Below are 14680 nucleotides of genomic sequence, written 5' to 3'. Positions count from 1 at the left end.
TCCCTCTGGACCATGCTCCCGATATGCAAGACCCCAGAAGTCCCTGCCCAAAAGGTTCATTCCCTGAAGGGTGGGCCATGCGGGGTGGCCGAAGGGCAGCAGGGGGGAGGGGACACATGGCAGTTTGTGCTAGTGGGCCGGACCGTCCCCATGTGAGCACACGGCCTTCCCCTTGGGGCAGGATGGCTCTGAGGGCAGATACGAGGGGCAGGCTGATAGCAGAGCCAGCTCTTCTCACGCCAACGTGCCTGGGCACAGAATTCAGAAGGGTCAAGGAAGTGTGGGCTGGAATCTCGTCTTCTAGGTCATCACGAAAGTATATTTGTCAAAGTAGGAGAATAGAACATATTTTATTGAACAGTTATAACTTGATTTGTAACTTTACAGTATTTCCACGTATGGTGTGAGGCCTCCTTCTGTACTTTTATCCCGGCCCTGTTGGCATGTGGGGTGGGCGTGGGTCCGCCGCCGGGCACAAGCCCCACCCGAGAGGCCGCATGCACAGTACCCCTGCCCCCGAGCACCGTGCCTGGCACAGAAGAGCAGATAATAAATATTGGCTGTGAGAGACAAATGAGATGATCCAAGTGAAACGCTTGGCAGGGTGCAAATGTCAATAAATAGTAGCTATTATTGTTTGCCGAACAGACGAACAGTGGGTGGGGCGGGGGGCCCAGACCCAGAAACTGAGGTGGTTTGTGTGTGAGGAGGGAAAGGGCATGGCTGGCCCCAGGGTTCACGCTTCCTTTTCCAGAGGCTGCACCCGCCTCCCCCAGCCCTGCAGGCCTCTCCTAGGTCCTTAGGACAAGGTGGGCACCAGGCAGGCCGCCAGACAGCCAGGGCGCTGAGAGGGGCTGGGGGCGGGGATCCTGCCAGTGCTATCTCCCCTCCCCGCCAGAAGCACAGCTGCGGCAGGATTCCTGTTTGCCTTCAGGATCTCCCCAGGCCCAGACAAAACCCTCCTGCCGCAGTTTCTTATGCTTTGCCAGTGAGCCCATGGTCGGGTGTGCAGGGGGCCTGGAGGGGAGGGGTAGCTGGAAGGACCGACGGCGCCCTCCCAGGAGGCGTGGTGTGAGAGCAGCCTGAACCGGACCCTGGACGGGTCACTTTGCCCACACCGCCACCTGCCTCTCTTCGTTTGTCAAATGGGATCGTGTGTGGAGACGGTGCCGGGGAGGCGGCCAGGGCAGGGTACACACTGAGGGTGAAGAACCCGCGCACACAGCACCCGGGGATCAGGGAGGGCGGCGGCCGGGACCGGAAAGCCGATGGAAATGGCCCCCCGGCAGCGGCGGAGAGTGTTAGGCGGGAGTGAGGCCCAAGGCAAGGCTGGGCAGCAGGGGCGCTGTAGGCGACTGCTCCGGGGCTGACACGGGGCCCGGTCCCCACGGGCTGTCCTTGAAGGCCCCACCAGGTGCAGGCCTGAAGAAGCCGAGAAGCCCCTCACCCACACTCCTCCTCCCAGGGCCAGCCGTCCTGGAAAAGCAACTCTCACCCCAGCGCATTCTCCCTCTCTCACACCCAGCAGGTGTCGCTGTAATAAAGAACAGAACCCAAGTAAGCCCCAAACAGGACAGGCCAGAGAGGGGGAAAAAAAAAAAAATCACATTTTGCAAACTGCCCACCAGGGGACACCATACTGCACCAAGGGGTGCAGATTTCACTTCGGCCTGGGGACCGCTGGGAGGCGGAGGGTCTCACAGATGAGTCCAGCCAAGCGGCCTCCAACCGTCCAGCTTCCAAGGCAGGACCACTGTCGCCACCCCCGGTCCCGGGTCCGCAGCGCCAGCCGCGAGGGGTGAGCAGGGGCCCGCGGTCAGTGCGGCGGGAAGATGTCTGAGCAGCGCTGCAGGATGAGCTCCACCACCTGGTTCTGGAACACCATGGTCATGGGCATGCTAGTCTCCTCGGTCTCGGGCCGCAGCAGCGTGGGCCCGAACACTATGGCCACGCTCTGCACGGACATGCGGTTCTGATCGCCGTGCTCGATCACCCTGCAGCGGGGAGCGGGGTGGGGAGGGGGGAATCAGGGCCCAGAGCTGGAGGGGGCGTGGGGGGTCCGTCCGCACCCGCCTCCCCATTACCGCGCGGCTCGCCCGCTCACCTGCACAGGTGCTGGAAGAGCAGCCGCAGCGTATCGTGGTTGGGGGCGGGCAGCGAGCGCACCAGGTCTCGCACACAGCGGCTGCGCTGGGCCTGGTCCTGCAGCTCTGCGGAAGGGAAGGGAGGGTCGGCTCGGCTAGGGGAACGGAGGGGCTGAGTCCCGGTGGGGGGGGAAAGGGGGAGGAGTTCGGCCGAGGGGGTGCGGGGGCGGCAGGCCGGCCCCATCCCTACCCCACCCGCCGGGTCTCCCCCAGGCGCTCACTGATGGCCGCGATGAACTGGCGGAAGTGCGAGAAGGGGAAGAGGGGCTCCGGCAGCTCTCGAAAGAAGAGCTTCAGGGCCCCGGTGATCACGTGGACGTCCTCCCAGCGCCCGTCGTCCAGGTCCAGGCGCTCATCTGCGGCAAGGGGAGCGGAAGAGGCAGTGAGCACCCCTTGGTGCCTTCAGGCCCTGGGGTTAGGGACGGGAGCCGGGTCTCACCGTGGTCCACCTTATAGCGCAGCTTCTGGATGGTGGCCAGGTTTCCACTGATGCGGTACAGGCCGTCGATGTCCAGCCCTGGGGCAGAGGGAGGCGCTGACCTCGGGCTGGGTGGGACAGGTCTAAAGCTCCTGCTCGGATTCCCACTCAGGGGCTCCCGTTCCCCCGCCCGCGCCCCCCCCAGGGGTCTCCGTCTTGGGGTCCGGGAGGGAGGCCTCCGGGCGCCGCGCCTACCCCGGGCCTCGACGGTGCGGATGCACTGCTGCACGAAGCGCGGCACGGAGCTCCTCTCGCGCTCACACAGCGCGGCGAGCGCACAGCCGAACACCTGGTCTGGGGGAGAGGCTCGTCAGCGCCGCCCGGCCCCTCCCCCCGCCCCCGTCCCTCCCCTCCCCCCCCCCCCAGCGCGTGCTACGGCTCCCTCGGGTACCTTTGATGTAGCCCTTCTCCCGCAGCGACTGCAGCGTGGGCCGCTTCAGCAGCAACTTGCGGAGCCGGTGCCGGACCCTGCTCAGGTCGCTCTCCGGGGTGGCTGCGCCTGGGCCTGGGAGTGCGGGGCCGGGTCACTCGGTGGCGCCGGGACTGGCCGGGCTGGCCCCAGCCGGGTCGTCACCGCCCCGCCTCCCCCGCGACGCCGGCCCCCAGGAGATGCCCTCCACCGCCCCACCCCGCGCGCACCTGCACCCGGCCGCGCCTCGTCCTCCCGCCAGCTTCCCAGGCGCTCGCTGAACCCGACGTCCGCGCTGCTGCTCTCGCTTTCCTCCTCCGGAGGCAGGTCTGCGGACTGGAATCACGCGGTCAGAGAGGCAGGTCCTGGGGCCAGGCTTCTGGGACGGCGTGAGGGGCCCCGAGAGCCCTCCCAGCCGGCCCGATGACTCCCAAGCAGAATGCACGCTTCCCTTCTCCAGGTCACTCCCCTGACCACCGCGGAACCTCAGAACGTTCACCTCCCTTGGCTGCATGGAGCCCTTCAGGTGTTGGAGACAGTCATCCTGCTCTCTCCCACTCTTTCTTATCCTCACCCCCCTTGCCCATATTTTCCTAGATCCTCTGCACACAACCCACTAGGTCAGCATTCCTCAATTATGTGGCTCCCGAGTTCTGAACTTACAGTTCCAGCTGAGGCCTCAGCACTGCCAACAACTGCATCACCCCCCCTAGACCTGGATTCCTACCTCTAGTAATACAGCCAAACTCTGTACTCAGTGTTGGCTCCTAGGGAACTGAGGGTCAAAAAGCCCCAGGTTGCTTCCAGGTGAAGAGCTGTCAGAGGGGGCCTGTTCCATCTCTAGTTATGCAATGAATATTTTGAACCTAAACAACAGCAGACTCTTCAATCCAATCCTTTAAAATTTTCCCTTCTGGTTTTAGCCTGTCATTCCAGCCTGAGGCTCTTTCTCAGATTTCCTTTTCTGCCTGCCTCCCTTGAAGTGGAACATTCCTCTAGGATGTGCCCCCCCCCCCCCCGCCCCGCCCCGCCCGGACCTGGAGAGATCTCCTGCAGGGCCAACCCCACAGGCTGGATTTGCATACTTAAGAAAGACTATTTCTTCAGCAGCCCATCTGCCACACAGCCCTAAGTGGGGCCTGCATCTGCAGGGAGGGGCACTCACCCACCCTCTCCTCCGCATAATGGCTGGCCACCCCATCCCCACCGCCCCGGAGGCCCCAGGCTCTGCTTACCAGCTCCTGGATGCCCTCGCCAATGGCCTTGTGCCAGGTGCTGATGATGGCCTCAGAGTCATGCTGGATCAGGTACTCTGAGCCATCTCGGCTCCGCAGCTGGAGAGACAGGAGTCACTCAGTCATCTCTGGCTCCCCGGGTCGGCTCTGGGGCCAGGCCTCAGTGGTAGGGGGTGTGGGGAGGGGAGATACAGAAACGGTGGAGATGATCTGTCCTTGTCCCCAGGAACTGAGAGCACAGTAGAGCAAGGGCTTCACCCCAGGCCAAGGCATTCCGCCTCATTCAAAGCAGTAAGTGACAGTCTCTCTGTTACAGATGGGCAAACCCAGGCCCTCTCAAAACACAATCTGTTCCTTTCTGAAAGTTTCATACAGAAGGAAAAGCTATATGGTTACCCGGCAATATATCTCCCAGAACATTCATGCTGCTGGATGCACAGGCAAGCTGAGCTGCCCAAACCAGCTGTTTCGGAAGGACTATCACTGAAGTTTTCTGTGACTCTGGAGTGACGAGGAAGACCCGCTGTGAAAATGTGCCAGGCCCAAATAACCTGGCCACGATCTAGAATGTGGGGCTGTCTCTTGAGAAAAATTCTAGAGATGCCTGCAGCCCACCCCCTGAGTGGAGGGAGGATGGCCACCTGCCAGCCAGGAAGTGGGGGCGGGGGCTCCTCCAGTTCCATTCAAGACTGTCAGCTTTTCCAACAGCTTGAGTAGCTTTCAAGAGTCCCATCTGCCTTCCGGTTCTTGTCAGAAAAGACAACTGGGAAGCGTTTACTCAGCAGCATTCTCCAAAGGCAAGACAGAGAGGCGACATTTATAGAGCACTGGCTGAAGGATGTCCCTCTAGGTCGGGGAAGGAACCTGCCCAGCAAAAGCGATGTCCTTCTTCAGTTGGACACCCACGACAGACATTGCTAATTAGTCACTGCACTCGACCCTGCTGAGCCTGGAGAAAGGCTCCAGACCTACTGACCAGAGCAGCTCAGGAGATCAATCTGGTTTTCCAACCCTGCTCTGTGGATATGCTGCTTCTAGAACTGAATGAAGCTTGGTGGATCTTCAGAAAACTCTCAAGGGCCTGGCAGAACTGCTTTTTCTGAGCTGAACTGTGAGGTTATGCTTTTGGCTTTTCTCACGTTACCTGAAGCAGCTCCAAGGGTCCCTTACTAACCTAGGCTGGAGCTGTGCACTAAAAATGGCTTCAACAAATTGGGGAAAGCCCCCCCCCCCACACCACCACCACCATAAGAAGAACCACGTAACTGATCCTCCTTCTCTTTTCACTTTGGCTACCAGGAAACCTGAGCTAATTTTTTTCAGCAACAACATAGCCCCTGTACATCATCTGCCCCCAATGCCTCTCCACATGGACCCCTTGCTCTAACTTGTGCCTGGTCTGGCTTTTCAGTGGATTTCACCAGCTCCCCATGTGTTTTGTTGTTGTTGTGAGCTTCCTCAGAACTTCTGGGGACTGAAGTGAGGGTAAAGGTAGTTTAAAAGCAAGACAACACGTGGACAGTGGAGGGTGTAGCATCGTGAGGGTCGTTGCCTGGGCCCCACATGGTCCCAGTCTTCCTGCTAGGGGAGCCTGGGAAACTGGGGACCCAGTTTATTCACGGAGGACCCAGTTCAGTTGGAAGCTGGGCTCTGACCGGCCAGAGCAGGTTTCCACCCTGTCAAAGTGAGTAGCCGGGGACAGGGAGTCTCCTGTCTGGGATGAGGGCTGTCCTTCCAGGCATGGGTTTCATCCCCCAGAGACCCCTTACTCCTTACCACACTCCAGGGCCAAGGACTAGTAAAAGGGAACTGCAGAATCCGTGATGCCAGAAACACCATGGACGATGCCAGAAACACCATGGACGGATCCCCAAGGTGGACACAACTTTGGCTTTGAGCCCTGAGAATTCCAGTTCCACTCTCCCTTTCTTGGGGATTGCCTACTGAGGGTCTCAAGCCATCAGTGAGCCCCCTCTCCTTCTCCCAACCCCCACCACTCACCTCCAGCACATTCTTCCTGCTAGATTTGTCCTTGGGGGCCCAGGACAGAGAGGCTCCTCTCAGCTCCACTGTGTACTCAGGGGTGGAGAGCTTGGGAGGCTGCCTCTGTGGGAGAGGGGAGAAGGGTTGGGGGGGCACAGTTAGAGGGAGCCCTCAGCTCAGACAGGCCTGCCACGGCTCCTGGCTCCAATCCACCAGGCTCCCCTGGCTCCAGGAACAGAATGGGGAAGGGTTCCTGGAACCCAGAGGTCCTGGGCTGGCTGGTCCTCTGCTGCCTGCCCACCAAAGAGAGGAAAGGAGAAAGAAGAACAGCCCTCATGCCCGGGAGCAGGCGTGCCCAGTCCCTAGTCTGCCTGCCCACCAGGCTGGAGTGGCCACCCTCAAGGACAGCTCCCCATGTCCAGGGTGGCTGGAAGTGCTTGTCGTGGGCTGAATCTGCTGTCGTCACCCCCTGCCAAGGCCCAGCTCCCCTGGCACTCATGTTCCACTGTCGCAGACCTAGCCCTTGACAAGCCAGATCAGGTAAAGAGCCATAGGAGTCAGGAGCAGATTGGGGGGGGTTTCTGTCCTGGGAGTCTGGCCCTCACCAGGCCGCCTGCAGCCGAGGCCTTTGAGTCCTTGAAGAATGTCAGCACACCACCCTCCAGCACCGTCCAGGAGGCGCTCCAGTGCTTCTTCCTAGGTGGGGGTGGGGAAGTGGGGGGTGACCAGGCTTGCATCTGGCCCTGGGCTGAGGGCCCCTGCCAGCGCCAGGAGCAGGGCACAGAGCTGAAGAACACAGCTCGGCTTGGGGCATCCAATGGTGAGCACTGGACTCCCATTTCTAATACTTGGTAGCCAAGGGACCCTGGGCAAGTCCCTATCTCTCGGTGCCTCAGGGTCCTCATGGGACCTCTTAGAAAGTTGCCATGAGGATTAACAAGAGCCTGGCATACAGAACGTGCTCAGTAAATGTCATCGTGAAGGCCCAGCCCGCCCTGGTCTGGGTGCAGCCGGGCTCTCACCGGAGCCGCCTTCCCTTGTCCACCGTCTTGGTACGATGGAGCACACCAGCCTTCTCCAGGGTCTTGGTCTGAGGAAGCCGAGGGGAAAGAGGAGGCAGTTAACGGGGTGGGCCACAGGGGGCAGAGGCTAGTCTCCTCCACAGCCAGCAACTCCTTACAGGCTGGGCCTGAGTCACCACTGAACTGCCTTTGCTGCTGGTGCTGGTGGGGTGCCTGCCCTCACGCCAGCCAGCAAGAGAGATCTCCTCCCAGCTCCCAACCTCACCCAGCCCTGGGCCGGGGATGACCCAGACCCAGGTTCATTCAGCCCAGGCTCGTGCTGGGGCCTGTGGGGGAGACATGCCCGGCCCTCGCCTAGCCCCAACCTAGCCTCAACCTTCAGGAAGCCCCTATTTCTTCTGTGGGGGCCCTGCCAGGGCCTACATGCTCCTTCCTTTACCTTCTCCTCAGGTGGGCTGGCCTGGGCTGGGGTCTCACTGTCCTGGCCGGATTTGTGGATGCTTCGAGGGGCAGGGACAGGAACCTGAGGAGAAAGACACTGTCATACATAATCCCGTCCCCTCTCCCCAAGGCTCTCCCTTTCCCAGTTGGTTACCTGGGGCAGCTCCCACTGAACTGAGGCGTCATCTGGGTTGTAGAAGTAGGGCTTCCCGTGTTGGTCCTCCAACCTCACCCACTGTGGGGAGAGGGATGGTCAGGGCTCCCAGCCCACCTCAATGGAGGGCAGGCAAAGTTCCCCTTTGATCAGAACCCAATATACCCCCAAGGAGTTTGCAGGGTCAGGAGCGGCAAGGGGGTGTCTTGGAGCCCACCCAGGAGCTGCAGTTTATGGTGTGAAGGTGAGCTACTAGTGAGGACGAGTTGGAGGAATGACCCGGGGGGGGGGGGGGCTGTCTGGTCACATCTGCCCCGCTGCCCGTACCTGCTGTTGGGTGAAGTGGTTGGTGTAGAGCGTCTGCCCGTCGGGGCTCACTTGGCAAGACCAGCCGGGGGGCGTGGCCAAAGGCGAGGTGGACCGAGGCTCACTGAAAGAGCCCACGGGGGAATAGTCCTCCTCCGGGTAACTGGTCAGCGACTCGGGGTAATCCGTCTCAGGGGTAGGGGGCTGCAGGGAGCAGAAGACTGAGTCAGAGGGTCTCAGAGCCAGTACGCACCCTTGGCCCCGCCCTTTTAGACCAGGCCTCGCCCCCCACGAGCAGTCTGGGGGCTGTGGTGAACAGGAGGCGGGGTCTGAGGCCTCAGAGCCGCCCCGCCCCCCCGGCCAGGCCCCGCCCCTCTCCCTCCTTCCCGGGGGTTGCGGGGGGCAGGAGGCGGGGTCTGAGACCCTCGGGGCCACCCCCCCGGGCCAGGCCCCGCCCCCTCACCCTCTGGTCCCTGGGGCTGAGCGGGCTCAGGCCCGGCTGCATCTCCAGCTCGTCCTCGGGCTCGTCCTCCGTCTCGTCCTCCCAGACGGTCTCGCCCGTCAGCGGGTTGTAGAAGAACACCCTGCGGCTCTCCTCATCCCAATACTGACCCCAGTCGGTCTCGAGGCTCTCGCGGCTGCCCACCGAGGCCGGGGAGGTGGCCGGGCTGGCGGCGCCCTCAGCTGCCTCGAAGGGCGACTCCCAGGTGGTCACGCCCGTGTCTGGGTTGTAGTAGTAGGGGCGCCCGCTGCCCGCGTCCGTGTGCGTCTCCCACGCCGGGGGCCGGGGGGGCGCGGTGGCGCCCAACGAAGGGACCGAAGGCTGCCTCTCTACGTTCTCATACACGGGCTCCTCCGGGGGGTCGTCCACCTGCGGGAGGAGGAAGGACACGTGACCTTCAGGGCAGCTCCGGGGTCACACAGTCCGGGCTCGGCCACTTGCCTTCTGGGTGACCTTTGGCAAGTTAGGGTACCCCGGCTTCAGTTCCGCCGGCTGCACAATGGCTGCCCTGCCCGCTCCAGAAATTGTAGTGAAGAGAGAATGAGGAAATGTTGAAAGTGCATTGCAAAGTATGAAATGACCCAGATGCATAGGGCAGTTACATTAATTATTTATTAACAATAATAAAATACGGATAACTGAGTTCTCCCAGCTGTGCACTCACTCTGCACTCCAGGGGGCGAATCAGAGGCTGGGCGGGAATAGAGAAATGGCCTGGGCCCCATTCCTTTTCCTCCCCGTTCAGGTCACACGGGGGGCAGGGCCCTGCGGCACTCTACAGCCCCACCCCTCCTTCCTTCCTGGCCCTGAAAGCTCTGGGACTGGAATCAGTACTACTTCTGGATCTGGGACTGAAACTTCCTGAATGTGGGTTTTGCAGGCCTGAGAATCAACTGCAGAGAAGGGAGAGAGGAGAGCCAGATGGAGCAAGGAAGGAGGAGCAAGGAAAGATGAGCCCCTCTTGCCGTCCAAAGGAAAGCAAGGTGGGCTGGAGGGTTCAGTCACACAGAACATGAGTCTGGTCATAGTTAACACCCCACTGCTCCCTGCCGCCTGCCGGGCAAAGTCTACAGGGCACCAGGGCACCAGAGGCGTCTGTCACCTGCCTGTCTTCCACCTTATTTCCGGCCATTCCTGGTCCCTTGCCTTGAACTTTAAGCTCTAGTAGCAGGGAATTGCTGGGGGCCCCACCCTATGGGCTGTGTCTTCGGCCTCAGCCCATTCACAGCCCGCCTAGGCCCAACCCCACCCCTTTCTCACCTGGCCAACTCCAGTTCCTTCTTTAGGAGTCAGCTCAGGTGTCAGGTTCAAGACCTTTCCTGAGATTCCTCTAGTGTGCCCACCACGGCCTACCACCCTCAGCCTGCCAGAGGGATAGATAACGACATTATCAAACCCCAGCCAGCAGAACAGCACCAGAAGATTAATACTGTTTCTTTTCGGGACGCCTGGGTGGCTCAGTTGGTTAAGCGACTGCCTTCGGCTCAGGTCATGATCCTGGAGTCCCGGGATCGAGTCCCGCATCGGGCTCCCCGCTCAGCAGGGAGTCTGCTTCTCCCTCTGGCCCTCCCCCCCTCATGTGTGCGCGCTCTCTCTCTCAAATAAATAAAATCTTAAAAAAATATATTGTTTCTTTTTTTTTTTAAAGACTTTATTTATTTATTTGAGAGAGAGAGCAAGCAAGTGAGAGAGAGCACGGGGTGAGGGGCAGAGGGAGAAGCAGACTCTCCGCTGAGCAGGGAGCCTGATGCAATGCGGGGGGAGGGCCTTGATCCCAGGACCCCAGGATCACGACCTGAGCCAAAGGCAGATGCTTAACGGACTGAGCTACCCAGGCGCCCCAGATAAATTGTTTCTTTTTTTTTTTAATTTTTTTTTTTAAGATTTATTTATTTGACACAGGGAGAGAGAGAGCATAAGCAGGGGGAGGGACAGGCGGAGGGAGAAGGAGAAGCAGGCTCCCCGCTGAGCAGAGAGCCCGACCCAACCTTGGGATCATGACCTGAGGCGAAGGCAGATGCTTAAACAGGCAGACGCTTAACTGACTAAGCCACCCTGGCGCCCCAATACTGTTTCTAAGAATATATAATGCTACACGGGAAATGCAGATTTCAACACAGTGAACAGCATATAGTTCCAATTATGTGTTTTTAGAAACCCTCCAAAATGCTAACGGAGGTTATCTCTCGGCAGTGTGATTATAGGGATTGGGTTTGTTTTTATTTTTTTCTTTAAACCTTTCTCAAAATTTTGTATAATAACCACCCCCACCTCCCCCTTTTTAAATCACAGAAGTCCCTCTGTGACTGTAATGCCTTCGCTAAGCTGTAAGCCCCCCAAGAGGGGAAGCAAATCCTGTCAAGGTGGCCTCTCCCCGGCCTTAGGTAGGCGCCCAAAACCACATTCATGTGTCCCACAAAGATTCACCTGTCCAGTGCAGGCTCTGTTCTAGGCACTGGGAACGCAGTTAGTGAACAAAGGGACCCAAATCCCCACTGGGCAGCCTGTGTAAACAGTCGGGGAGCCGGCCGGGAGCCGAGCAGGGGGATGAGTGAAATGCACGCACGTCCATGATAATTACTGCTAGCAAGGAGACAAACTCTCAAACAAGCAGCGGGTTCTAGACCAACGGGGGGGGGCGGCGCAGGTCCCAGGCCTGGGGGAACCAGGAAGAGCTGGGTACACCAGTTCCTCACTCACCTCCCTCCCCCCACAAGCTCTTGTGTGGCTGAGGCAGGACCCTCCACCCCACTTCTTTCTCTCTGCCGGCTGCAGCCCCCCTAAGCATCCCGGATCCCACCCACTCCAGCCCGCGGACCCTCACCCAAACACAAAAGCCGTCTTCCCATCTCTGGACCTTTGCTCCAGGGGTCCCTCAGCCTGGAACCCCCCCTCCCGCTCTCATCACCTGCCTACCCAGACCCCGCTCCTCTGCAGCTCCACTCCAGGGCTCCTGGGAGAGAACTTCTCCCTCAGGAGAGAGGCCTAGTCCGCTGTCACTCTTCATCCCCTGCGAGGGCCGGGCAGCGTTCTGCCCTGCTGGCTTGTTCGTCGTCCGCCCCTCTGCCTACCTCCTCTGATCCCAAAGGCAGGGGTTTTTTGAGAGCAGGACCCAGGATGATGTAATTGACCCCAGTTGCCCTCCAGCAGGTGGCCCAATGCCCTAAAGCAGGCAGCTGGTCCACCAAAGGGACTTATTGCCTGAGTACGCGAGCCAACGCCAGGCCACACTTCAGCAACAACCAACACACGCACACCCACTACAGGAGAGAGTGAAGTTAGCTTTGAACAAGGGCTTCCTGGGAATGAGGTTCAGCACAGGAGACTCCTTGGGAGGATGGGATGGAGGCAGTGGGCAGAGGAAGGTGGATGACCAGACACACCTCCTGCCCACCCCAGCTAGACCCACTGAGGCAGTGGCCTTCCCATCCCTGCACCAGGGGCTGGAAGGCCATACAGGGCGGGGGATGAGCTAAGGAAGGAGCCAGGCTGTTTGGAGCGGGAATTTCCACCTGCAGACTGCTGGTCTTGGCTAGGAGTCCACGGGGAGTCCCGGCCTGGTCATGCTGAGGGGGATCTTGCACAAAGAACACCCCTTGCAGATACAGAGCAGATCTAGGAGGTAGATGCTAAGGCCCCTGGCATGGTAGGGCTGTGGTGAGGAAGGGAAGATGCAGGATCGCACTGTGGGGCTCCAGACTGCAGATTAGAGGCCAAATGGGGGCAGGACAGGGCCCCCTGGAAGGAAGCACATTCTAAGGATTGGGGCTGCCCTAGAGACACAGGCTGCTTCGGGAAGTAGTCAGGGGCTTTCCCTGGGGGTGAGCAGGCAGGGTCCAGCCCCTGTTAGCGACATTGCAGCCCTGGGTGGGGAGCTGGACCACAGCAGCCCTGAGGCCCCTTCAAACTCTAGAACCCTCTGTAGGGCCCCCACAGTGCTAAGAGAGAGGCGCTTTCCTGTCCTAGCAGAGTCAGGATCAGACTGGAAGCCAGGTGGGGCCAGTCCCTCCGTGCCCTTTGGCCTTCAAGGGGAAGCTCGCCCAGGTTAGAGCAGGGCCCGCCACCCCGGCCCACAACTCCTGGGCGCCCAGACAACACCCCGTCACAGCCTGTCAACAGGGCCCTGGTGAGGGCACCAGTAGCTCTTGAGGCCCAGACCCCAATCACAACAGTGACACGGGGGACACCAGTAGGAAAGGGGAAGTGGTCCCCCACCTCAGGCCCGAGGACAGAGCCTAGAGGGGCTCTGGCTCTCACCACACCCAGCTGCCCGGCCCCCCAGCACTCCCCTCATCTCCAGTTCCCTCCCCTTGCCCACAAGCAGGTGGCCGGCCTGCCTCTCTTCCCCCAAGCTGATCACCATCTCTCAGAGTCCCTCTGCAGCCCCCGACAGATATGCCTATCTGGCCTTGGAAAAGGAAGGAGGAAAGAAGGGAGGGGTCCCCCAAGTTTGGGAGATGTCCTGCTCCAAAACCCAGCTCACCCAGCTCCTGAGAGGGCCAGAGGATGGAGAACCGCTGGAGGCCCCTTGACGCAGAGGCCCTCAGCCATCCCCATCAGAGGCTGAGCTTGCCCCCAAATGCGAGGGTCCCCTACCTGTGCCTGCAGGGCCCGACTCCGCCTCTTGGTCAGCTTGGCAATCATGTCCACCATCCTGTTCCCTCAGAGCTGCTGGGACGAAGCCCTGGGAAGGTTTCAGGGGTGGAGCCAAGGGGCACAACCCCAGGGCTGGCACAAGGCAACCGGGGAACAAGAAGTTGCTTTGAGATGGCGGGAGGCTGAGCCTCCAGCCCATTTCCTGTCGGGGCTGCGGAAGTGCTGCCTGAGACAGGCTGCCTGATATAGAGTGGGGTGGGGTGAAGTGGGGGTGTCTCAGGTCAGGGGTATTTTTATGTGTCGCGGGAAGCACTGGCCTGATCCCCGGCAAGTTCTGAGTCCAGGGTCCAGCCATAGCCGGGGAGCATGACAGGACGGCACTGGGACCGTGGGTGGGGGAGGGGAGGCCATGGGAGGGGGCGGCGGGGGTGCTGGGTGCGGGGGCCTGGGCTCGCCTAGACAGGACACGGAGTGGCCCTCAATTCCCCCAAAGCCCCGGAGAGGATGTGATGGGGAAGAGGAAGCTGGTGTGTGTGTTGCAGGGGGGAATGTCTCAAAAAGGAAGGGGCCTGGGCAGCTGTGATCAGAGGAAGCCAGTGTCTGGAGTCCTCCAGCCACACAGACGACAGGAGGGATTTTGACCAGGCCACAGTCTACTCGCCTGACTGCCTGAGCCCACCTCCTCCGGCCTGGGTCACCGAGATGCATGCATGCACTCCGCCTGCTTGTCCACTTACATGCCCCCACTCTCAGGGGACAGCGACTAGCTCCTCCACAGCCCTACAACCGAAAGCTTCCCCTGGCCTCCCCTCTCTTCACCCTCTCATCAGGTGGGGGTTCAAACCCCAGCCAGGCACAACGGGCACAGCGCGTCCTGGGTGAGACGCTGCTGCCCCCCCTCCAAGCCCTTGGGGGCCACCCTGTCTTACTAACACCCTCACAGGTGCTTCCTCCCCAGCTCCAAAGGCCAGGCAGCACCATGCCACCCACCCACCCACCCACCGCCCACGGCTCTCCCACAAAGGCTGCCCAGCTCCTCCTTCAGGCTCTGACCCCCACTTTCTACCCCGGATCCCAGACCCCTCGTCTCCTGCTCTTCCGTTTCAGTAACCCTCCTGTCCCCAGCCCTGGCCCGACTTTCTCCCCTGCCCATGTCCCCCAGGCCACTCCTTCCCTGCACCCACTGTGGCCTCAGGACAGGGACCCCTGGTGTAAGCGGGTTTGGACTAGGAGCGTGGGACATTCGGGCAGGTCACATCCAGCGCAAGCCAGGGACTTAGGCCCTACTCTGCCTCAAAGCTCTAGTAGCCTGCCATCCCCTGTGGGGCGTAGAAGCCCGGAACACCAGGGGCAGAGAGGCGGGCAGTCCTCCCACGTGTCACACACACGACGCATCCCACTGCCCCGCCC

General features: G+C 60.6%; 1 protein-coding gene across 3 annotated transcripts in view; it reads right to left on the bottom strand.

The window, feature by feature from the left end:
• Positions 1 to 321: 321 nt before the first annotated feature.
• Positions 322 to 14680, bottom strand: part of ARHGAP27 (Rho GTPase activating protein 27) — a 33275-nt gene continuing 18916 nt past the window's right edge. For 2 of the 3 annotated variants that reach the window (XM_028092775.2, XM_028092776.2), the window contains exons 4-18: positions 8636 to 9043; positions 8194 to 8376; positions 7867 to 7947; positions 7711 to 7794; positions 7272 to 7339; positions 6855 to 6945; positions 6268 to 6372; positions 4267 to 4365; positions 3262 to 3367; positions 3014 to 3127; positions 2818 to 2916; positions 2584 to 2661; positions 2366 to 2500; positions 2105 to 2210; positions 322 to 1994 (exon numbers count right to left, since the gene is read on the bottom strand). In XM_028092775.2, coding sequence (XP_027948576.2) covers positions 1817 to 1994; positions 2105 to 2210; positions 2366 to 2500; positions 2584 to 2661; positions 2818 to 2916; positions 3014 to 3127; positions 3262 to 3367; positions 4267 to 4365; positions 6268 to 6372; positions 6855 to 6945; positions 7272 to 7339; positions 7711 to 7794; positions 7867 to 7947; positions 8194 to 8376; positions 8636 to 9043 — 1935 coding nt within the window. In that variant the 3' untranslated portion in view covers positions 322 to 1816. Of the gene's footprint in view, positions 1995 to 2104; positions 2211 to 2365; positions 2501 to 2583; positions 2662 to 2817; positions 2917 to 3013; positions 3128 to 3261; positions 3368 to 4266; positions 4366 to 6267; positions 6373 to 6854; positions 6946 to 7271; positions 7340 to 7710; positions 7795 to 7866; positions 7948 to 8193; positions 8377 to 8635; positions 9044 to 13270; positions 13456 to 14680 lie in introns of those variants that run through there. The other variant, XM_028092777.2, reaches the window with a different exon arrangement.

The sequence above is a fragment of the Eumetopias jubatus genome, unplaced genomic scaffold, assembly GCF_037043125.1.
Source record: "Eumetopias jubatus isolate StellerSeaLion01/CBP00866 unplaced genomic scaffold, mEumJub1_p1.0 scaffold_10, whole genome shotgun sequence".
In the NCBI taxonomy this organism is placed as follows: Eukaryota; Metazoa; Chordata; class Mammalia; order Carnivora; family Otariidae; genus Eumetopias; species Eumetopias jubatus.
This window is presented reverse-complemented; position numbering and strand designations above follow the sequence as displayed.